Here is a 23434-nt window from a genome sequence, read left to right on the forward strand (position 1 = left end):
CATTCACCCATGATTCTTCTATTGTTTTGTAGGAGTAGGACATATGACATGATCCAGTACTACCAGAATGATATTCCATACTGAGAGACGAGGAGAATTAGTCTGGGGAAAATGATGCTCGTCACATCCCAATGCCTTTTCTCCAGACTAGTAATAGGAACTGTTCAATCACGCTTCACTGTCTCCAGTCTCTCGTGTGCATGTACACATTTTACTGGACCCTGCAACAATCAACAAATCCAATTAGTTCCTCTCTCTAGTGGGGATGTATATTTTTTTCTGTGGTTTTCTTGGAGTTGGCTGCAATCATAAATGAACATCCCCCTCTGGTTATGAATGTGTAAATCCTCAGAGGTAAAACTTGGAAGTATGGGAGTTTTTGTGCAATGCAAAGATTTTATAGTGAGTTTAAAAACCCTTAACACTCCACCCAGTAGAATCCCCTGAAAGTGAAGGGTTTGAAGTTCTCTTTGGAGCAATGAAGAAGTGTTGATTTGCTCTAATTATACTGTAGAAAAGTAATGATAATCGTCCAAGGTGGTGATGTCTTTGCATCTGTGTTAAGACTTTGCACTGTCTATGGTCCCTGCTACATGGTCAGTATTTCATATGTACATGAAGAATGTATTTTTTTCCCTTTTGTGTGTTTTAAAATAAAACTCTACTGAAGATATATTTAATCTATAAAATGTAATAAAGATCTTAGACTTAATTGTGCCTGTATTACAAATCCTTTGAAATCTACTCCTCTTTCACCCAAGGGTTATAAGCTGCTTGGGTTTGGTCCAGCACATCATTCTGCAAGTTCACACAGTGACTACTATTCATGTTCATTGTGGGTTTTTTCCCCAACTTACCTACAAGAGGAATCTCAACCCTTCTTCAGCCTTGGGCATATTCACTTTTAAATGGTAGATTATTATTCCTATAAAGGTATTTTCTGTGCAGGGTTCTCGCACCTGGATTCAACTCCCTAACATGACTTAAGCAGAGCTCCTGATATGCTTAAGGATTTTTGGTCCTCGAGGGCAGCAGTAGTATGTGTCATGAACCAGGACATAAGAACGGCTATACTGGGTCAGAGCAAAGGTCCATCTAGCCCAGTATCCTGTCTGCCGACAGTGGCCAATGCCAGGTGCTTCAGAGGGAATGAACAGAACAGGTAATCATCAAATGATCCATCAAGGATATGGGCGGTCAGGCTTAGTAGTCAGAGAAGAGGCAGTCAGGCCAGGAACAATGCTTGAAGGTCAGAGCAAGAGTCCGGTACCAAAAGTCAGAGCCAAGGGTCACAACCGGAATCAGGAACTGAGCAGGATGGATGGGACGGTAGCATGGCTGAGAACAAGGCCTGAAGCAAGACTAGGAACAGGCAGGCACTGGCGAGATTGTAGCTGCGGGAAAGAGCATTGAGCAGCCAGAGATCAGTTATTACTGTTGGACTTAAGTGCGGGGTTGCTGACTTCCTCAGCCAGTCAAGCAGAGTGGTCAATCAAGTGGCCCTGTTGTGGCTCAACTGTGCTCATGGGCTGCCCGGAGACTGGGCAGTTGCAGCATCAAGTCCTCATTCTGACAGTATCTACGTTCACCAATCACCCCTTTTTCCGCTATGGCTACCACAGAACTTAACTGTGACCTTGGAAACTTCCAGTAGGTCAATTCTTTACTTGCCCTTTGAGTTCAGCAAAACAGCTCCCATCTCAGCTTGCTCAGGGTCAGTCCTGCCTTGAGTAGCTGATCAACCTGAGTCCCTTCCTGCTTCCCAGTCAGGTCTGGGTGGTAGTTAAGGCCTACCCTCAGAAGCTGACAGTGCTTGTAGTCCTCCGTTCCCCTAGGTGAATGATTGGCTGATCAAGAACACTGCTCTGCAGGGTGTCAGAAGCACAATCCACCTTCTTACCAGCGTGTTGGCATTACCAGACTTTGTGGTAATATACCCAGAGTCCCAACAGACAACAAGGGTACACAGGAGCCCAGCTACATGTAACTCAATTAAAACCTTGAGGTCAGGTTGCAGGTCATCACTAGTCTGACAGAAAGAGGATGCAAGGGCCAACAGTGAAAGCTGAAACCATGCTGCAGCCATGTTTGTACCCATGGTGTTTTGTAGAGCTCTCATCTTCCCCTGTTTAAAAACAAAAAAGCGTGTTCACATTTTTGGCATGGGCCTTGTTCTTTCCACTAGCGGCAGTTTTATTTTTGTTCTTTTTTTGTCTGAGGAGATCCTTGAATGACCAGCTTTGCAGCAGTGAGAAACCTGCACAGATGGTACCTATCGAGAAGAGATAATTATTTACCTGTTATCCTACTTCACTGAAGATACTGAGCCGAATCCTCTAGTCCTGCCAAGCACATCTCACCCAGAAGGCCACAATTGGCTTTCAGCCATCTGTACGCTCCCCTGATCCAGACCCCGTTTCAAATTGAACACTGCTCTCATGTATGTGTTATTATCCAGAGCCTCATTCCAACAGCCAGAGGTTGCTGTGGGCTAGGGGCACCCTGCCGCTCACTTCACTGTGAATGGTATCAATGATGCTGCAGTAGCCCATGAGTCTTCAGGGGACCAGATTTGCTTGCTTTATGGCCTCTTTGCACCACTGGAGTAGGGCTCACAATTTGGCCATCATATTTTAGGATTCGCACTCCCTTCCCCATACATCTCCCCTCAGAGTTTGCAGGGGAACTTTAATAAAGATGAACAGCACTTGATACTTTTTCTAATCTATCTTTTTGAGGCATTGTCTCTTTCAAGCATTTTGGCTTACTTTCCCTTGGGGAGCCTTCACTTTCTGCTATGTCAGGAAGGATCCAACGGCTGTGGTTACACTCTGTGGTGGCGTGTGGAGGTGGCTCATGCCCTGACTTGCTAATGCTGTCCTTAAGGATCAAGTTATGTTAACTGAGTTGCGCTTGTCTCACATGAAGGAGACATATTAGGGACATTGCTCATAATGATCAGTAGTACTACCCACTCCAGCAGAAGAACGCTGTAACAGTTCTAGGGCAAACCCCTAAGATTGTCAGGGGCTAGGATTTCTGACCGATTCAAAACTGCAGTCGTGACCGAGCCGATGCAGGTGGTGTTAGTATTGAGCAACATCTTGTCCTCCCTTTGTGTGCTCACACCTTTTAAGGATGAGAGCAATGTGCTGTTTGCTGATGTTCTGGTAGGGCCCAAGGAGCTTAGATCTTGGACCTACACTCTGGCTGATAAATTCTTATGGTGGGGAGGGGGAAGCACTGGTTGGTAGAGCTGGCCTTTGCCTCCCTTGATGAGGGCTAGTGCCAGCATCACACTGATGACTGGTAGGCTGTCTCTTGATGGGGACAATCTGCCCAATTACTGCCCTGTCCCTGCCACATTCTCCTTCACGAAAGGAAGATCAACCAGTCCTAAGATCTAATTCAGTCAGTTGTTGGACTTGGGTGTGGCACAGGCAGTACTAATTTAGCTGGTGTTGAGTAAAAGCTCTGTTCACATGCCAGCCGTCCATCACCATTGCTCTGATCTGCACGGTGTGGTTGCTTGGCTTTCCCGGTGCCTGGCCACAATCCAATCTTGGATGGGAGCCAAGACACATGCTATGGTCATTCCAGCTAGGCAGAAAGAAGGAGGTATCTGATCCTTTGACTGAAGTCACACTCGCTTACTTTTGGGATCCTGGAGCTTCAGGATACCCCAGATAGCAATTGTTGTTCAGATTTTTTTTTTTCATTTGCCTCCATCTCTACTTGGCTAGGACGCTTGCTGCTGCTATTGGAAATGAAGACTTTGACACAGTGACCTTTGCTACCTACCATGAATTGCTGCAACACACTCCATGTGGAGTGGCTGTTGAAGACCATGTAGAAGCTGTAGTTCATGCAAAATGAGGCTACATCGTGGTGTCTGTGGCGCGAGAACACTAAGTCTGTGCTCTATAGCTTGCAATTTAAGGTGCTGGCTTGAATCTGCAAAGGGCTTCGTGGGATGGGTATTTTAAAATACACACGTCTACCTGGCTTAGCTCAACAGTAAATTCAGTTGGGCCGTGACAGGCCTTAGATCAGCATACCCTGGAGCTGAGGCAGGGCATTCCCATTGACATCCCTAGCCTCTACAGTTTGTTTCCCCTGATTGAGTAGGAGTTGTTTGACCTTTGCAGCAAAATCGGTTTGTTCAGGCTTTTTCTGAGGTGCTGGAATGACAAGGGAAAGACTTGGATTTCCTTTTTTTAGGGGATCAGGGAGTTCTGTGATTGAGCTAATTTTGGTTTTATTTTTATGGCTTATGTGTGCGCACTTTGGGTGATTAAGAAATGCACTGTATAAACTGAAAGCCTAAATAAAAATGCCTCAAGCGAGGATATAAAGTGGGAGGAGCAACTACTGTTAGCTGTAAATGGAGATGACCCAAGAAGCAACTGTTTTAAAAGAATGCAAGGAAAGTTTAGGCTAATGAAGAAGAAAAAGCCCTGACTGAAGACAATTTGACAATAGAAGAAGCTATCCTAAACTAGTGGAATTATTATTAGAGAGATTTAAAGCTAGACACAACAAACAACTACTGGGAATTCAGTCAGGAATAATGAATACAGTCTTGCCATGTAGAAGGTGGATTAGCTTAAAAGGTCACTTCCAATCACGTAGTTGAACCCAAAGATGTGAGAATGCAAGTAGAGCATTTAGTGGTGCTGTTTAGAAAGAAAATGAGCAATTAATTTTACTAATTTTGGTAATACTAGCAAGTAAATCTGTCCTGAAATCTGGCAGGCTCCTGTTGTGTTGTTTTTGTTTTTTTGTTTTGTTTTGTTTTTGTTTGTTTTTGTGTCAAACGTGCACAGAAAAATAAAATCTATCGGAACACAATGCATTCTCAAGGACAGCTGTTGTCTTCACATGAGGTCAGTTCACTCATATTTGCACTATATTTAAAACAGAAAAGGACCTGTGCTTAGGATCACGCCGACGTAATGTATTTGCTGGCATGAAATCTGGTGAACACGATGAACTCCTCTTTAATAAGAAAAAACACTCCTGCAACTTCCTTTCTTCCCACCCCCATTTTCCAAGCTACAGTGCGTTCCAGGGGCACTTGTGCTCTCACAGCTGCAGATCTCATTTTAATAAGTCAAGTGTGCATCCCTCTGAAAGGGTAACTGCCCAAAGCAGTGTCTTCAGTCATTTCTCTGGCTTAAACTGACAGCACTGAGATGTGAAATGGAGAGGATTGCTCCGAACTGAATCCCCTCCAAGAAGTGGACAGGATTAACGACTTTGCATTTGATCATGCAAATCAGTACACTAGTGCCAAATCTTTCTAACTGTGTCACATTCTGTACCTTCACTTTCAGACTGTGCTAGGCTGAGGAGAGAAGGAGAGAAAATGGGGAGATGCCTAAGACTATTCCAGACACTTTCGAGGCATTGAATCAGTAGTTGGACGGGACATTTTCTGAGTGCATCTACCTGCCCCGGCAGGATATAGCAGCCCAAGGGACTATGTGGGGGAAATTTTCAAAAGTGCTTACATCCTGTTTTCAAAAGGGACTAAGGTGGTGAAGTCCCAGTGACTTTGTCTCCTAAGTGCCTAAATCAGTTTTGAAAAAGAGACTTAGTTTAATTTGTGGGTAAAATTTTCAAAAGTGCTTATGTTCTAGTGCTTCAGCTGTGTGGGGATTGAGGTATTAAAATTATATATATATTCCATCCAGGCAAAGATGCCCCTCCCCAGCCCTCAGGAATTCTGGGTCCCAGTGAGACCTGAGTTTCAGGGTCAGAGTCAGTCGCGGTTCAGTTTGTGTTTGCAGTGCAGGAGAAAGGAACAAAATTTATAGCCACTCATTTGCATCTGCTGGACCCAGGGTTCTGTGCTGCTGGTAACTTGATGGGCACTATTTAAATGCTAATTGTGTGTGTGTGTGTGTGTGTGTGTGTGTGTGTGTGTGTGTGTAGCAGAGCAATCTGGCTGTGAGATGTTGTGGCTGGTATGCGGTGTCTGAGTACCCCCTACGGATAATCAGCACAGGCTGCAGCTTGTCCGGAAAATGCCTGGAGCCAGCTGAGGTTGATACGCTAGGAGAATAAGGATCCATGGGTCATTGAAGAAGCTGAGGAGAAAAGTAAATACGGGAACAGGAGCTGGATTCCACTTTGTAAAGTGTTCAGAGGAAATTCTGGCTATGTTGCTGCCAGTGTGGTTTGGATTACATCCCGAGTAAGTTGGTGCTGCTGTGTGCGCGGGGGAAGGTGTTTCACCACAGATTTACACACACACTTTTACTCCCCCCAACCCCCCCCCCTTATAAAATCACCATTGTCAAAGTGGGTCAAAACAAGTGTAACAAAAGGATGTTCCTAACTGTAGGCTGCGTTTGGAAGCATTTATAATAATGAGGTTTGACTCGTAAAGGAAAGTGTGCAGCCCCGGGTTCTGATCTCAGGCTGCACTATCTCCATGTACACTGGTATACTAGAGCTCCAAATCTGCCCTATGCTGCATTTCATTCCAAGCTATCCACAACACCACTGGGAGCGGGAGGGTAGAACTTAGCAACGGACCAGAACAAGGCTCATGGCCAAAGGCCCTGGAGCAAACCCATGTTGTTCAAAGGGTCATAAGATCTTTAATGTCTGTGTATAACAGACAACCTGTTTCCAAGGTGTCATCTGAAAAAGCCCCACCCCAAAACTATTCGCTTGCTGTATTGTAGCAGTGCTGGCACGACTTTCTAGTGCCGACGGTCACTTTCCCTGAATGCTGCATTTTCATGGTGAGGTTGAGAGCTTTGCATAGTAGTCTTTGAAGGATACCCAAAAAGCATCCTACATTCCATTCATTTGAATCTCTCCCCTCTTTTCGAGCTGCAGTTCCAGTATTGCCAACTTCAAGCTTTCAAATATTATGAGTCGGGCCCCAAAATCATGAGATGGCTATAAAATGTATGACATTTTTTAAAAAATAAAGAATACATTTGGGTTCTTTTTATTCACTTTTCCTGCATTCTGAGCCTTTAGGTTACACTTACTCCACATTTTCGTGGGTTAGAAACATTTGTTTTTTTTAAATGAAAGCAAAGGTTCTCATACAGTCTCCAGATTCCAGAAGCTGAGGCTTTAAGAAAAACAACCGACTTGTTATAAAATTGCAAGAGTTGGCAACACAGCAGGTGGCTGCCAAGACAAATGCATGGCCAGGCAGCAGGGAAGGAGCAATGGGATGAGAAGACTCCAAAGCAAAATCTCACGCCTTCAGCTTGACTGACAAGCAAAGACAGGTATGAAATGGGAGTCCCAGTGCTTTGCCACAGCGTCGCCCGCTTACCATCCAACTGAGCGCTGGCTGGAGTATTTCATCAACGACATTCAAATCAGGCATCTTCAGAGCCTGTGTGTTTCCAGGTGATGAGTCATGAACAGGAATTAGGGGGTGGTACTGTTGTGAACAAAAATCCAACTGGGCCACAATGCCCAAGTGAAAGTGTGTGCCACAATGCCCACACACATTGCAAAGCAGTTTCCAGCCCATGGCTGTGCTGTGCATGCATGGCAGCCAGGTGTAAATTAACAAGTGATCTAAGTACATGATGGTATTTATGGGTGTTCTCTTAGAAGTATTTTTATTACTTTAATTAAGTAACAAATTTACAAGAACAGCTTGTGCTCTGAGCAGAGGCTTCAGGAGCCCTGATCTCCTGAGTTCTGATCTTAGTTTTAATTAACACGGGCTGTCCGTGCCAGTCTCTCGGGCAAATCACTTAACCTTTTGGCCTCGTTTTGCCTAGGTGTTAAACGGGGATAATACTTGCCTGTCTGACAATGGCGAGGAAGAGGAGTCTTGGAGGTGGGAGATGATTTGGCTGTAAATGGCAGGTTAGTGGTCGTAAGATTATGGAAGGTTCCTGTGTTTTCTGATATACCACCACACAGGTGGAAACTGTGTCTAGCTGTTTGAGCCCCCTGCAAGGGATTCCTGACTCCCGCTCCCCTCTGAGGAATAGGGGTTACTGGTATGGCTCCTCCACAGTACAAAGGCAGGAGAGAGAAGAAAACAAACCTCACGAGAGGAAGTGCAGCGGCCTCAGGGAAATAGCAACTGGATGCCCATCTCCTACCAGGCCAAAAAGGGGCACAAGGAAACTAACATGCTGAGGAGCTGCCGGGGGCCTGGAGGCGACCGTCCGATCAAATTGCTTGTTTGATCTGCTGCTTGAAGAAGGCTCCCACTATGCCACCTGTGACTCAGCCTGGCAGGATTCCCAGGCTGGCTGGAAATCAGGGTAAAGCTGGCACTTGCAGCCACGGTGGAAGTGCCTTTGCGCAGGGATGACCCTGCTGTCTAGAATTCCAACAGGAGAATTGAGAGGAACTGGGCGAGGCTTAGGAGGCCATGCCTCAGGCTATTGTTCCTCCAGGGATACGAAGAGGAGAGATGGAGACCAATCATCCCCCAACAGGTGGCCAAGCTCCCCAGAGCTACAAGGGTTTGGAGAATTGAATTTGGGTCTCCTACCTCGCAGCACAGAGCCTGTGGGCTGACGTGTGAAATCATTGCTTGTGATTTAATTGCTGCCTGGCTTGATATGGATCTAGCAAATTTCCTCAGCCTTGTTGATTGTAACCTCATAGCAGCTCCACAAAGCTGCCAGCAGAGGACACTCCACAACAAGCTATAAGGGAGGCGAAGGAAAGCTGTTAGGGGCGGGGGGAAAGAATCTCTGGCTTCACTCTCAGAGTTAGTAAGACAACTCCCACCTGTTTATGCTCTCTGTATGTGTGTATATATATCTCCTCATTATATGTTCCATTCTATATGCATCCGAAGAAGTGGGCTGTAGTCCACGAAAGCTTATGCTCTAATAAATTTGTTAGTCTCTAAGGTGCCACAAGTACTCCTGTTCTTCTTCTGGCTTCACTGGGACCAGTGGTGGAGCCTGTGACTTTCAGCACAACACATCTGCCAGAGAGGGCATCAAGCTGGTGGTGCTTAGACCCCTACACTGTCCCCAAGGTTTGGAATCACTAGACGAGCTCACATCACAGAGTTCCTATCCTGGCATGGTCAGATGGGCTTGTTGACCTTCCAAGGTCGATCCATGCAGCAGCCTCTTGTGTTTTCTCAGAGAGACCTTTAAAAACATGGGTCCTGTCTGCCCTGTGTCAATAATAGAGTCAAAAGCACATTTACAAAGAGCGGGGTTGAACATAAGAATACAAGAATGGCCATACTGGGTCAGACCAAAAGTCCATCTAGCCCAGTATTGTCTTCCGACAGTGGCCGATGCCCTGAACATTGTGGCCCAAATTCCCTCTCACTATTGTGCTGTGTGCTGGTTGTCCATCTAGCAACTGCCCTTCCCCTCAAAGATGGCTGGATTTCAATGGTATTGTACATATGTATTTTGTAAGTGCCTTGGGATGAAAGGTGCTCTATAAATGTAAGGTGGCATTATGTAATAGCTATCTTGGTTAATATTCTTGGGCAGCTAATATGTTCTATAGTTACTTGGGAGATATTTGCTTCCTTTAATCCTGCTCCCTGTAATAAAACTGCTACCATTCTCAGCGGAGAAGGCATCTTCTCAATGCTATATCCAGGATAGTGACCCTTCTGTGGAAGGGGTGAGATCAGCTTATGAAATCCAGAACACCCTAGAGTAAATAGAGCAAAGGCTATAGGAGGGGGAGAAAACAACTCTATAGGTCACAGGAGAGATGGAAACCCTTTGAATGAACCAAGCTCTGAAGAGCTCGCAGACTCAATGCTGGGAGATTTCCCCATGTTGTAAAGAGTATATTAAAGGCACAGGACTACTTCAAATCCAGGCATGAAGGGGTTAAATCTCCCTCTCCAATTTTATATAGTATGGTTGAGATCAGATATTTGGAACTGCCTGACATGAACATGACACCTGATCTGTGCTATTATCATGCTTAATACCATCATCTAGGAATGGGCCCTAACAACAACCTTGGAGTTAGGCAGACTCTATACCCACCCCCAAAAGCTTTGGGCAAGTTTGGATTTAAATCAGAATTTTGTGCCTTGGGCCTGTCTCTGTTTTCATCATCAAGCCCTACACCTACATGGTGACAATGATTGATAAAGGGGAGGCAAGTACTATCGTAACCTGCCAGTTGTGTCTAGCTAGACAGCTAAGAGCTACAAGGAGAGGTTCATTGCAGAAAGTGTGTGGGAGCATGCAAAGGGTAGTCTGCCCCTTGGCAGGCAGATATGACTCGGAAGAGAATCAGACTGGATTAGAAGGGAAGATTAAGCCCCAGATAGGAAGACGGTTTCAGAAGGGTAGCCGTGTTAGTCTGTATCAGCAAAAATAACACAGTCCTTGTGGCACCTTAGAGACTAATAAATTTATCTGGGCATAAGATTTTGTGGGCTAGAACCCACTTCATCAGATGCATGGAGTGAAAAATTCACTAGGCAGGTATCAATATACAGCACATGAAAAGATGGGAGTTGCCTTACCACGTGGAGGGGGTGTCAGTGCTAACGAGGCCAATTCAATTAGGGTGGATGTGACCCATTCCTAACAGTTGACAAGAAGGGGTGAATATCAACAGAGGGAAAATTACTTTTTGCAGTGACCCAGCCACTCCCAGTCTTTATTCAGGCCTAATTTAATGGTGTCAAGTTTGCAAATTAATTTCAGTTCTGCAGTTTCTTGTTGAAGTCTGTTTCTGAAGGTTTTTTGAAGAATGGCCACTTTTAAGTCTGTTATTGAGTGTCCAGAGAGATTGAAGTGCTCTCCTATCCACTTGGTAAGGCAACTCCCATCTTTTCATGTGCTGTATATTTATACCTGCCTACTGAATTTTTCACTCCATGCATCTGATGAAGTGGGTTATAGCCCACGAAAGCTTATGCCCAAATAAATTTGTTAGAATCAGAAAAGAAACAACTAAGAGAGCTCCATGATGACACCTTAAAGGGACACCAGGACCCTGAAATCCTGGTCAGATTCAAATACCAAGCTGATCTTTCAGGTTCTCCCCCTGGTTCCCAGTCCCTCTGCCAATGTGGTGGCTTTCCAATCATGTTTTTCTGTCTTTCACTGCATTTTTCTTTCCACTGTTGCTGTGTGGGAGACCCATACCAACCACAGCGGAAAGTGTCTAAGGCCAATGTGTTCAGAAATGCCCAACGTGGGACACCTTGATTTTTCAGAAGAGCTGAGCTAAATTTGAAGTCAATTGGAACTGTGACTTTCAGTGCTTATGAAAATCGGGTCCAAAGTCCTCCAAAAATCAGCAACCACCTTTGAAAACTGGCACATGTGGTTGACTGCACTGGGGAAGCCATCAAAGTACAGAGTGCAAACAGAAAGATCAATTTTTCCTCTAATATCTCTGTTATAGGGCTTTTAGGTGTCACTTGTAACAACAGAAGTAAATACAAAAGTTTAAACAAGTTGTGACTTTAAAGCTGATGTTGACCCTTTAAAACGGATTTCAGATTGAGCTCGATGCAGGCTGCTTTCCTTCAAAGCTACTGTAGTTCGCTCTTTCCCCAGGAGCCCGTGTATGCTACATTCATGAAAATGACAGGGAAAGCAGAGTCTGCCCTGACTTTATTAGTGAGCACTGAATGATTTTCACAGGGACTGGAAAGCTGTGCCATCTCTCGAATAATTCGTGCACCGGTGGAGAGATTTATTGACTAAAGTGCAATTACAGGCCAGTCACGATTTACGCAGGGTGTGTAGGGGGCAGCATACATGTGGCATGTGTGCTTACACAAGCCAGTGTGGTCTGTCACCACTAGGTGACACCATGGGCCCATTAACCAGATCCATATTCAAGCCTTGTAAAGCACCCTAAACCCAACAAGGTTTTGCCTAGTTTGGGGTTTTGTTACAAACCCAGAAGGCCGGCTGCATTTACGAACCTTTCCGTGAACCTAGGTCAAGTTTCCCATGAACGCAGGCTGAGGTTTGGCCATGTTTGGGCTAAATTCCAGGTGACAGGGTGGGATTTATGATTTGGGGTGGAAGCCATGTGAACATTAGATTTGAAAGCAGGCTGATCGTGGCTGTGGTTTGCTCGCAGGGCCTGCATGCGGTTGAAACAAAATCTCATGCTGAGATTCAGGGAATATGAAGCCAGGAGCAAAAACCAGGGAAGGGTTTGTAGAACCCTACTGTGAAATGCAGCAAGGAGATGCCATGTGACTCTCCTATTAACAAAAGGTGGGCCTAGTCTTGAACCCAATCCCCTGATCCAAATGTGCAGTTTTGGGCCCCACTTTACTGTTAATCAATTTTCTAACACTCCTATTAATATCTTCTCTTTGCTACAGCTCCTCGGATTAAGGGGAGTTTTGTTCTCGTTGGAAAGAAAAAGTTATGGAGTTAGGGCCGATTCTGCCTCTCTACTCATGCTGAGTGTAGCTTCTTCTGTGAATAGTTCCATTAATTTCAATGAGGCTACGAGACAGCAACGTACACAAGTATAGGTCACAGAATGTGGTCCTTACCAATTAGAAGAAGAGGCCAGCAGAGTATCAAACATATTCTGCAGAATCTGTAAGGAGATAGAGGTATCAACCCTATATGAGCAGGTTGTCTAATTGAGTGTGGATGTACATAATCAAATTGCCTTATAAGGATATTTTAGAGAGAAGTAAAACTGGACAGACCCTCCCCTCCCTGACCAGAGATCAGATTCAACACCTCCAGTCCCCAGGAAAACACTGGGGAGCAAACAGACCGGCAGTGGGCAGGTCTGACTCCATTGATGTTGCACCCATTCTAAAGGTGGCCCTGGCTCTTTGCAGCCTTGTAGAGTAATAGCTGCAGTCTCAGAAAACTCACATGTGTCTCGAACACCCAAGCACATCTGTAAGATTGAGGGACGTCCTTTCCGTGGAGAGGTCTAGCTTCCTGCTGGCAGATAGCCATGCTCCCTTTCCTGAGAAAGATGTTCCTGCTATGAGAGCAAAACCACCTTGTTCTCGTGGATCCTTGCCAGCAACCTAAGCTGTATATATTATAAGGCTTGAGGGTCGGTGCAGAGAGGCATGCAGCTGGATGATGTGCCGTATATTGAGGCTGTTTTAGAATTTATACTGACAAGATTATCTGCTGACCCTAGCAGCCTTCCCTGGTCTTTACAGTAAATATGGAATAGCAAGTAGCAGGGGATAGGAAGGGCATTGCATCCATGCAGCTTTGCCAAGGGTGGGGAGGGATAGCTCAGTGGTTTGAGCATTGGCCTGCCAAACCCAGGGTTGGGAATTCAATCCTTGAGGGGGCCACCTAGGGATCTGGGGCAAAAACAGTACTTGGTCCTGCTAATGAAGGCAGGCGGCTGCACTCAATGACCTTTTGGGGTCCCTTCCAGCTCTATGAGATAGGTATATTTCCATATATTATTAATTATTTTAATTAAATGCATTACGAGAGGTCATCTTCCTGTGAAGTATCAGGTCTTAGTTACTGCCGCCACGCTTGATGAATTAGTTCTGTGATCCACTAAGAAATCATCCAGCCCCTCTTTGTCAACCAACCATAGCTGAGAGCACCACCTCTAACTGATCACACCACTGTGGCACAAAGATGGTTTATACAATGCAGGAGCAGCACCTTCCCCAGGAGCACTTTGCTTTGTAACTACCTGGTTCCTATCAGCTCTCCCCACTGTAGGAATGTTCCTCCCGCCCTGCCCCAACATGCCTTTCTGGGTTCTGGCCCTTTAAATTTGACAAAGGCAAGCAGTTGCAACCTAAAAATGCCCATTTGGTAGCTGGCTGCTGCTTGTTGCTGTGTCTTCCTCTTTTCTGGCTGCGTAAATGTTTTTAGCTGTTGTTGTTTGCCCTTTCTCATTCCTGGAGAGTGGCCTGTTCTCGCAGCTGCTCTGTATGTACAGATCATTTCTCTGCTATTTCACGTCCCCCACCTGTGTAACTTCTAGGATTCTCTTAATAGGAACATGCGACATGCTACGAGGACTGTTAGGAAAGTGAGCCATGACCATTCTTAGCGTTTGCAGAGTGGATTCCAGCTTCCAAGAGGTTTGCAAACACTGGCTGATGGCTAGGCTTCCTGGCAGGGCTGCATTGATAAGGATTCCCCAAGATAACCTTGCACTCCCTTTTCTCCTTCCTCTCATCTCAGAACCCATTTTCTCCCACCTTGTCCCCAACAACAGCTCTCATGCCCAAACCAGCATAATAAGGAGCCAGCGCCATGTATGTTGTTTGATGTAGGCATTTCCAAAATGCCTGCATTATGAGCCCCCCGCACAACTTGCTATCCATGTGTCTACCTAAACATGAGGCCGAGGGCTAACAGCAGCAGACTATAGAACTAGTTCTTCTCAGCAATAACCTATGAGCCAGCCTGCTGATGAGTGGCAAAGTGCTCTATGCTTTCAGTGTAATCTCTTACTTTCAGCCTTGATTCAGTGCCCTGCCCACTAAAGTCGATAGGAGTTTCAGGGGGCATTGGATCAGAGCCCACAAGAACAGGAAAGGCTGTTCCTTCCCCAAGTCCCCACACAGCTCTCTAGTTGCTATCTGTTCTGTACTTGTCTGTGACTTTTGAATGTAAGCTTTTGGGAGCAGAGATGTGGGTGAGGTTTTGTTTTTGTTATATCCCACCTGTTGTAAAGTCCTGTGGATGGTTACAGTGCTGTGCAAACAATAAATAATGGATGACTTACCACCTATGTGTGCCATATAGTTCATAGCAGGAAAAAGGGACACAAGTTCAGAAAGTGGCCCAAAATGTGCTCCCTGTTTATCTAAATTCTGGATCTAACCCATCACAAAGCTGTCTAGTTTTCATGACTCTTGTGAATTGTGTGTCCATTTTTCACAGTGTGCAGGATGCCCGATGAGTGTGACCTGGTGGAAGAATCTTGGATAGATCTGTGGCCTTTAGACCAGCTACATGAATATACTCACGTGTGACGGTGATGCTCTGATATTGCTGTCATAAATTTTGGCTTGGAAAGATAGCCAATCAGCAGGGTGCTCTTGTGAGTTAGGCACCAGATGAGGAGTCACATAGCCGCTCTATGCCTCAGTTTCCCCATCTGTAATATTGAGGATAGTGATAGTTACCCCCTTTTGTAAAGAGCATGGATGGAAGGTGACATGTAAGGGCTAAAGTTTATTACTATGTTCAGTGTTTGAACTGCTAATGGTTATGAATATTTCCAAAGTTCTTGCTCAGTGAGCGTGTGGGTAAAGGAGGATTTCCTTACAGCATGTACTCTCTGCACCCCCTCTTGCTGGGTGACATTGGAGCCCCTGTCCTTTTACACGCTCCTACTAACTGAGGCACACTGGGACATGCAACAATTAACATGAGGCCAATTCAGTCTCTAATAATGTACAACATCCTCATTAACCCCACGCAGCAAAACAACAATAACTGAAAACTAGGAAAGGGCGAGGAGCTGACAAAGCAGAGGGAAGTTGCAGCGTGACAGGCCCGCCGTGTCCCAGTTTGTCGACATGACACTTGTGAGAGATGAAGGCACCTCCCAGCTGTGGGGCCTGTGCTGGGCTCAGAATAACATCAGCAGAGAGTGAGTGCTCTGATGCTCAGCTGAGCACTTGGCTTGCCTCTGCCTTGATCCCATGGTGACAGAGGAGCGATCTCTCCACAAGGCTTTGCCTGGAAGGGGTTTGTACACTTAATTAAGCCCTGTGTAGCAAACCCTCCCCCCCCCCCCCCACACTGCTCCTTCTTTCTGGCACAGTCTCAGGTGGGATTCACTCGCCTGCCTTTGCCACTTCTCAATTCAGCAAGGCTGGTAAATTATTCAGCAAGCGCACAGCCAACAAACAGGCATGCAGGAATGCTGGCTGGAAAGGGAAATGGATGGTGGATAGGGAAGGAGAAAGATCAAGTGAAGAGGAATGGCCTTTGCAGGGGCTTCTTCTCCTCGTACGTGACTCCAGTGTTTCTCCAAACAAGAACCCGCTCTCGCCTAGTGCATCCCCTCCAGCAATACCCCATTCCACCTGTGTCCCAGGGACCAGCGCAGGTAACCCGCCTTAGCTGATCACTAGTTAAGAACTCTTTTCAAAGAGGTCCTCAGCCTTCTGCTGAGCCTTCAGTGAAGTGCGGATGTCCCCTGCTGCTTCAGAGCCCCTGCTGGAAGAGGCACTATGCGCTGTGGGCTAGAGGCTGCAGCAGGGCACTCAGATTCAGGAGAACTGGGTTCTGACCCTGCTCTGCCATGGATTTACTGGGGGCAAGTCTCTTTGTTTCCCTGTCTGTAAAAGGAGGGTGATAATTCCCTCCCCACCAGCATCTTACAGGGCATTGTGGGTGTTACTGTATGTCTAGTTCTCCCATATGAAATAACAGTAATTAACACCTATCACTGACACGGTGTTTTTTGTCTCTTATAAAGTGCTTTGTGAACACGGGTAGGCTAGTAACTTTATCCCCATTTTACAGCTGGGAAACTGAGACACAGAGGGTTTCAGAAACCGGCCCTAGGTCACACAGCAAGTCAGTGCCAGAGCTGGCGACAGAATCCATCTCTCATCTTCCAGCCTGGTCTCTGTTCCTTGAATACATCCTCTCTGGGGTACTTGCCACCAGCAGGGAACCTTCCTCTGGAAGATGGAAGCTCTATGATACTAAATTCACAGCTGTGAAAGAGGCACGGAGATGGTTAGAAGACTATGCCAAATCCTGATTTAACTGAATATAGCAGCACCCTCTTTGTCTCAATGGCAGATTTACTACTCTTGTGGATCCTTGAGTGCCAGGTTCCTATCCCACGTGTGGCTCAAGTTATGGTTAGGTACAGATGGCTGGAGGGATGTGCCAGAGTAGCCATAAGATTACAGTGATAATCAGACCACGACTACCTTAGGGCAGCTTTCCGGAGTCCGTGTCTTTCTCGTGTCTGCTAGAGGTTTGCTTGGTGCACATAGGTGCCATACACTGGTATGCGTTGTCATGACAATAGCAGGGTAAAAGGATGGCAGTGAACAGGGTAATGGCTCCTCGTTTAAATCTCTAGCCGCCCAAGTGAGTTTGCCTAGTTCGTTTTCCTACCACAACTATAGGGGGCTTAGAACTACCTAAGATAGAGAGTGAAGTGGCTGAAGGCACTAGTGTGCTGATGTGTCAATTCTCATGCTTGAGGTTCTCCATCTCCAACCAAGCAGAACGTAGTCAGATTCAGGACATGACAACTGGTGGAACAGCTCCAACTTGGCTTGCTGAAACGACATTTCACCTACTAGGCAGCACGGTTGGGGCTGCCTCCAGGACTCTCTGGGTAAGGGAAGTCTGTCCAAAGGAGCCCTAGAAACACTAAACCAGGCCTCTTACTAAAAGTCAGTCACCATGTGATTCTGAAATCCATGTTTGCAATGGCTGCTGGCTTTGCAGCAACGTTGTTTGTCCATCAGGGATTGCCAGTAAGTTTGTGGTAGCTGTGAGTCTGCGTTCAAAGCAAGATAAATCTCTCAGTTTGCAGCATCATTGAAGTGTACAGTGTCAGTGGAAGGGCCTGTCTGCTTCCAGACACTGGGTAAAGCTGGCTTAGCTGTCTGTGAACCTGAGAGATGTCTTTCCCTTTCTCCCTCGTGCTCTGTACTGTCTCTGAGACAGGGAAGGGCAAGAGAGGAGGAGGAGGAGGAGCTACACTTAACATTCACAGAGACCTCCTTGGCCCATTAATTCTGGAGCAGACAAAGCTGAGCAGAGCCCTTGAGGGTGCTTGTGGCTTCTTTATTGGGCTCCCTTCCCCTCCGTTCCAGAGGTATTGCAGGGGAAGTGCCTTGGGTTTGGCCCTCATCTTGTTGCACCCCCACCCTCTTTGCTCAAGGATTTCATAACTGTGCCAATTATAGTTAGAGACACAGCAGTGATGGGTGCTGGATGTAGCTCTAAGGGAGAGAGAGAGAGAGAGCAAGGATTCTTAGTGAGAGAGCACATAGCACGGGAAGTGGCTTCTGAGATAATAGGAAACTTTGCACAGGCTTTGTATGATAAACATCTCTGGTGCTGGTTTGGGAAGAGTCCAGATAGCTCAGTCTTTCATCAGGGGATGCACAATGCACTATTATTGCAGTCACTACCCTACTGCTAGGAGCTGTATGGCCTGAAACTGATAGAGACAAAGAACGAGAACAGGAACATGGGGAAAAAACTCATATGAAGAGTCACTGAAATGATTGGGACCATTTACCTTAAAGTGGAGACTAATAAGAAGAGGGACCCTCATAAAAGGATACAAAATAAGGAATGGTCTAGAAAACGTAGATCAGGAACTACTATTTCCCCATCTCATAATTAAAGAAAAAGGGGCCACTGAAAGGTGTTAAATTCTAAACAGATAAATACTTTTCATACAATGCACAGTTCACCTGTGGATCTCATTCTCACAGGATATGATTGAGGCAAAGAGCTGACAGGATTCAAAGGAAGGATTAGATATTGTTATAGATAACAAGACTATCCAGCTACAACAGGAAATATTTAAAAAAAACGAGAGTTTTGGAAGGGATATAGACCCTCAAGCTACGTGGCATAAGACAATCTTCATCAAAAGGGGGTTAGGTTAGGAATTATTGCATGCCTGCCTCCTGCATGGTTTTTTGACCCTTTTTCTGAAGTACCTGGTTCTGACCATGACCTGAGACAGGACACTGATGGATCTTGGGTCTGATCCACTATGGCAATTCCTATCTTCCTATGACCATGACACTCATTTCACGTCACCTGATTTGGGGCAAGGTTCACACAGGTATAAAATCCACCAAAATTACTTCTTGGTATTTCCTTCCACACATTGGTCCAATTGCTGCCCTGAATTCTCTAGGGCTGGCAAATTGCAAAAATGAAGACCACAAGCAATCATGAAAATCTTTACAAAAGACATACCACCTAAAAAAATTTCTCAAGTCCAGAAAAAACTTCATCCCACCTCCCAGGAACTCAGTCCTGGAGCAAAATCCCAGAATAACAGGCAAGTCTTACAGCATGCCCTAAAGGTCAGTCACTGAATTCAGACTCTGGCAAGCCAAAGGGAAAGTGAATTCAGAGAATTCACAGAGAACACCCTGGAACCTCCCTTCCCTATTTAAATCAAGGGACTGTTAGTTCAAGTCACTTGAATTATCACAACTATCATGGTATCATGCAGGGAGATAGATATCAATTGGTATCCAGTGCAGATCATGGGGCAAAAATCCTTAATGAGAGGGCATCAGCATTCCTGCACTACCTACAATTTCCAAGTGGGGGTGGGTGTGTGGGTGTGTGTGTGTGTGTGTGTGTGTGTGTGTGTGTAATATAGCTTTTGAGTTTCCAAATAAACTCTAGCCTTATTTTAAACACTTAAGTCAAGTCCAATGAAAATATATTCCACTCAAGATATCAAAACCCAGTGATGATCCAAGGTAAATACTCCACTGTTTAGTCTTAAAACACATAAATACTAAAACAAAACATTGGCACCCGGGACTTTTGCACTGTTAAACTTTCAAGAGTGATGAACCTCATCGGTGTTTTTTTGTAAAAGTTCCTACCCACGTGTTGTGGAAACAAATTAGCATAGGATAACTGTATTAATGTGACTGGTTTATTGTTTCAGCAAGTCTGCTGGTCACCTTGCATTCCTGACTCTGGGAAAGCACTAGACCATGGAGTTAATAAATCTGATAGCCTTGATGCAGCTATTAGCTTTACAAAATATCAATCCAATGAGAAATAACGCAGGGTCTACATGAAGCCATAAGTGAAGGCTGCTCCTCTGTTATGCCTGGGAATGGGTTGGAGGCTCAGGAGGGGGACGAATCTTCCATCCATGAAAGCAGCACTACTTAGGCACACAGGGCTTGATCCTGCAAGCTGCTGAGTGGGGCTAGGGGTCAATGGAAGATGAGTTGACAGCTCTCAGCTCCTCAGACTTGTGCCCACAATGAGGTGGTTTATAAATGAAAGTGGAACTTGGCAGCCCTAATTCTACAGGCAAGCCAGATGGTTACTAAAAACCTGAATCTGAGTGTGAAAGATTCCAGGCTGCTAAACTGTGCCCTGACAAGAGATAATCAGATGTTCTTCTGTGCCTGCTGGAGCAAGAGAGGACCATCACCGAAATATGCCCTTCAGAAAGATTCAGGTTTCCCAGACTCCTTGGTTCAACAGCAGAACATAAACCTGAATTGGAATATCTCTGGAAGCAACCACCTGTATTTAACCAAAGGTCACAGCTTTTGTGGGGTTAAGGCAGGTCCAATACAATGGGACCCTGGATGGATGAGTGCAGACAGCTTCATCACCTCCTTTCTCTGGCTTTAGGTGTGTATGAGTCACATGTCCTTTTTACTAGTTTACAAGTTTAGAACTTGTAGCCATGATAAGGATGGGGAGGGAGAGACGGAGTTGATAATTGAGAGCCTGATCTAACTCCCATTTAAGTTAATGGGAGTCACTCATTCCACTGACTTCAGTGGAAGTTGGTTTGAGTTCATTTATAAATTCTGACAGTGTCTTAGGGACTGTGCAAGCATTTGGAAGGCATTCCCTGCCCCAAGAAGCTTACACAGACAGTAGAGTTAAACCAGTGGTTCTCAATCCACGGCCGGCTTGCAGCCCAGTCAACACACATCTGTGGCCCATGTGACAGCCTCAGGGCCATACAGGTAGTATATATATTGTGTGACCCATATAACACATAGAGAGCTGCATATACGGCCCACAATGGTGAATGGGTTGAGAACCACTGAGTTGGATGCTTAATTGTAAGATGTCGGGTACTGGAACAAGTTCAAATGGGTGTAGGAATTTAAAAGTGCCTTTACAGGTCCACAGGGATTAGAACGATGCAGAACTGAACATGAGTGCACATATGTCTGCAGTTTTTGCAGCTAATTGAAATTCTTTCCCCACAGTCAAATTCTGCTTTGACAATTAAGCATGTTGCAAAATTTAATGCATTTTGTAAAAACAGTACAAAATTTCTGCATGACCTTCTGTTTCTCGTCCTGACTCATGGTTGGTTTGTGAACTTTGCATGTGTATAACAAATCGTGGAGGTGAGCTTGATGTTTTCTCCCTAGGAATCTTTACTTCTGGTGAACACTGATGAACTTGCCCCTGTGAGCTGGGGTATTTACTCTTGCCTTTATCTTGCAAAGCTGCAATTAAATCTATATTTCTGTGTCTCTGAGGTCATGCTCATCTCACCCTTCTGATCACATAGTGGTTTGTCATTTGTCGCTTCCATAGAGAATAATAATATACTTATTGCACTAATGAGTTACCCTTAACACTCTGAGATGTGGATGAGTAAGCATTATTATACCCATTTTGCAGATGGGGAAAACTGAGGGTGAGCGATTAAGTTTTCATCCAAGGTCAGACAGCAAGTCAGTGGTAGATGTCATGTTCAAGCTGACAGCCTCTTGATTCTCAGCCTGGTGCTTATTCTTTCAGACCACACTGCTGTTTGTCAGCTCCAGAGAAACCCTAGCACAGCAGTGGAGTGAATCTGAAGAGACCCCATGAAAGGCCTCTATTGGTATTATTGACAGGAAACACTTCTTCTCTTCATTATCACCTGTGATTACCTTCTCTGTGCATTGGAAGAGCCTTCCCAGGCTTTGTTACTCCCTCCTACAGCATTCAGCCTCCATGGGACAGCTCAGGAAATCTTGTTCCCTGCTTACCAGGGCTGACAGCGAGAGTGGCATGGGCCTAAGGAGCCTAATTTGCTGAGAGTTTGTAGTACAGGGAGTGTCCTTGTCACCTTGTGGTTTATTTTTATTTTGCTTCCCAGACTGCTGGGGGGATGAAGCAGAACTTAATTTCTCATTCCGTTTCCTGCCCCTTTGTTTGCCTTTTATCTCCTCTCCCTTCTTGGCAGGAGGTACACAGTGCTGCAGAGATCCCTGCATTCTCCAATCAAAAGCCACATTAACCTGCATTAAGCATTTCCAGCAGGGAGTTCCTTGATGACTGCAATGGGGGTAGGGTGCGTAAGTGTGCATGGCACACCCCCTGTGCTCTCTTTCACACTCACTCCTCTGCTTATTTTTGAAGTGCTAGGTGCTGTGCAGGCAACCTCTGTGCTGCGGAGTTTGTAGTCTAGTAGGCAGACAAGGAGCACAGGGGGACCCAGAGAAAGGAGTCACTTTGGATAATGTCTCCCCATAGGCAGTCCACATACACACCCCCTATATAACATAGTCCTGTTGCCTAGAGATGTGCACAGGAAATTGAGATTATTCTGCCATTCTGTAGCAGCTGGAGGAGCCCAGGATTGCAAAGCACTTTACAAACTCTAAGGGCTAGATTTTCAAAAGAGCCCCATGCATTCAGTGCTGGTCTCCAATGTAAGGGCTGAGCACATGAAAATCTGACCCTCGTTAGCTAAATTTCTCTGCATCTCTGTGAGGCAAGAAACTGTCATGATCACAGTCCATTGATGGGGAAGCAGACACTGAGGTTTAAGTTTCACACAGCAGAGCCAGACTCAGAACTCCTGGCTCAGTCCTGTCTGTTAGCTGCAAGACCTTCCTTTCCTCCCCTTACACCTATTTGAAATGAGAGGTGGTGAATCAGTTTGGGAAACTGCTCACCCTGTGATATAACATTGGTCTACAATCCCCAGAAAAAGCCTCTTCCTCTGTAACAGCCTGGCCCCTCCCCCACCATAGGGTTGCCTTCTTATAGAACCTTCTCTTGTCCCAGCATTCCTTTCTGGGGCTGGTTCTTTAAATAGGGCAGAGCCAAACCACAGCACCCCTGAGGTAGCCATTTTGTAGAACTTGCTACACCTCCCTTTCCTGGCCGGTGAGTCTCCTTACCTCCTCCCAGGTCTCCCTCCGGGTTTCTCCCTCTTTCCTGAGGCGCTGGCATGTTCTTACACTCCCCTTTGCCCTCCCCTAAGCCCATTTCTGGAAATGCTGGAAGATTCCAAATAGCTGAGGGAGGGTTATTTTCCCTCCATTTCCCCAGCTCCGGGGTCTAGTCAGGAGTGAAAGGGGAAGTGAGGGACCCCAACATGCTCCTACAGCCCCATCTCCTCTCCCTCATTACCTGATGGCCAGTAGGGAGCAGCACCAGCTGCGAGCCCATTCCTTGAGGCGGTCTCTTTCTATTGCAGTAGCCAGTCCAGGCTGACTGTTGGGTCTCTGCCTCCTACCGCCCATGCAATGATGGTTCATATGCAGCCAGTCCCTCGTGTTGGAGCTGATCTCATCTTCCTCTCATTAGTGTTATTCATTTCCAGTAGTGACTACAATGCACTGGGTATGTTGCTACCCCCAGGAGACAGACAGGGGGAAAGGGTACAACACAGGCCCAGAGAGGTTGAGGAGGCAATAGGGTTACATCACCACAACGGTGTCACCACCACCACATATTCAAAACTCATGAGATTGGATTAAAACTCAGCTTTTTAAAAAATCAGTAACAAATTTGGGGTTCTTTTTAGTGGCTGTTTTGTTTCT

The 23434-nt window shown here is 45.8% G+C and overlaps 1 protein-coding gene across 2 annotated transcripts in view; it reads left to right on the forward strand.

Moving 5' to 3' along the window:
• Positions 1-712, forward strand: part of PI4KA (phosphatidylinositol 4-kinase alpha) — a 95923-nt gene extending 95211 nt beyond the window's left edge. For both annotated transcript variants that reach the window (XM_054006108.1, XM_054006110.1), the window contains exon 55: positions 33-712. In XM_054006108.1, coding sequence (XP_053862083.1) covers positions 33-84 — 52 coding nt within the window. In that variant the 3' untranslated portion in view covers positions 85-712. The remainder of the gene's footprint in view (positions 1-32) is intronic.
• The last annotated feature ends 22722 nt before the right edge of the window (positions 713-23434 follow it).

This window comes from Malaclemys terrapin, chromosome 16 (genome assembly GCF_027887155.1).
Source record: "Malaclemys terrapin pileata isolate rMalTer1 chromosome 16, rMalTer1.hap1, whole genome shotgun sequence".
NCBI lineage: Eukaryota > Metazoa > Chordata > Testudines > Emydidae > Malaclemys > Malaclemys terrapin.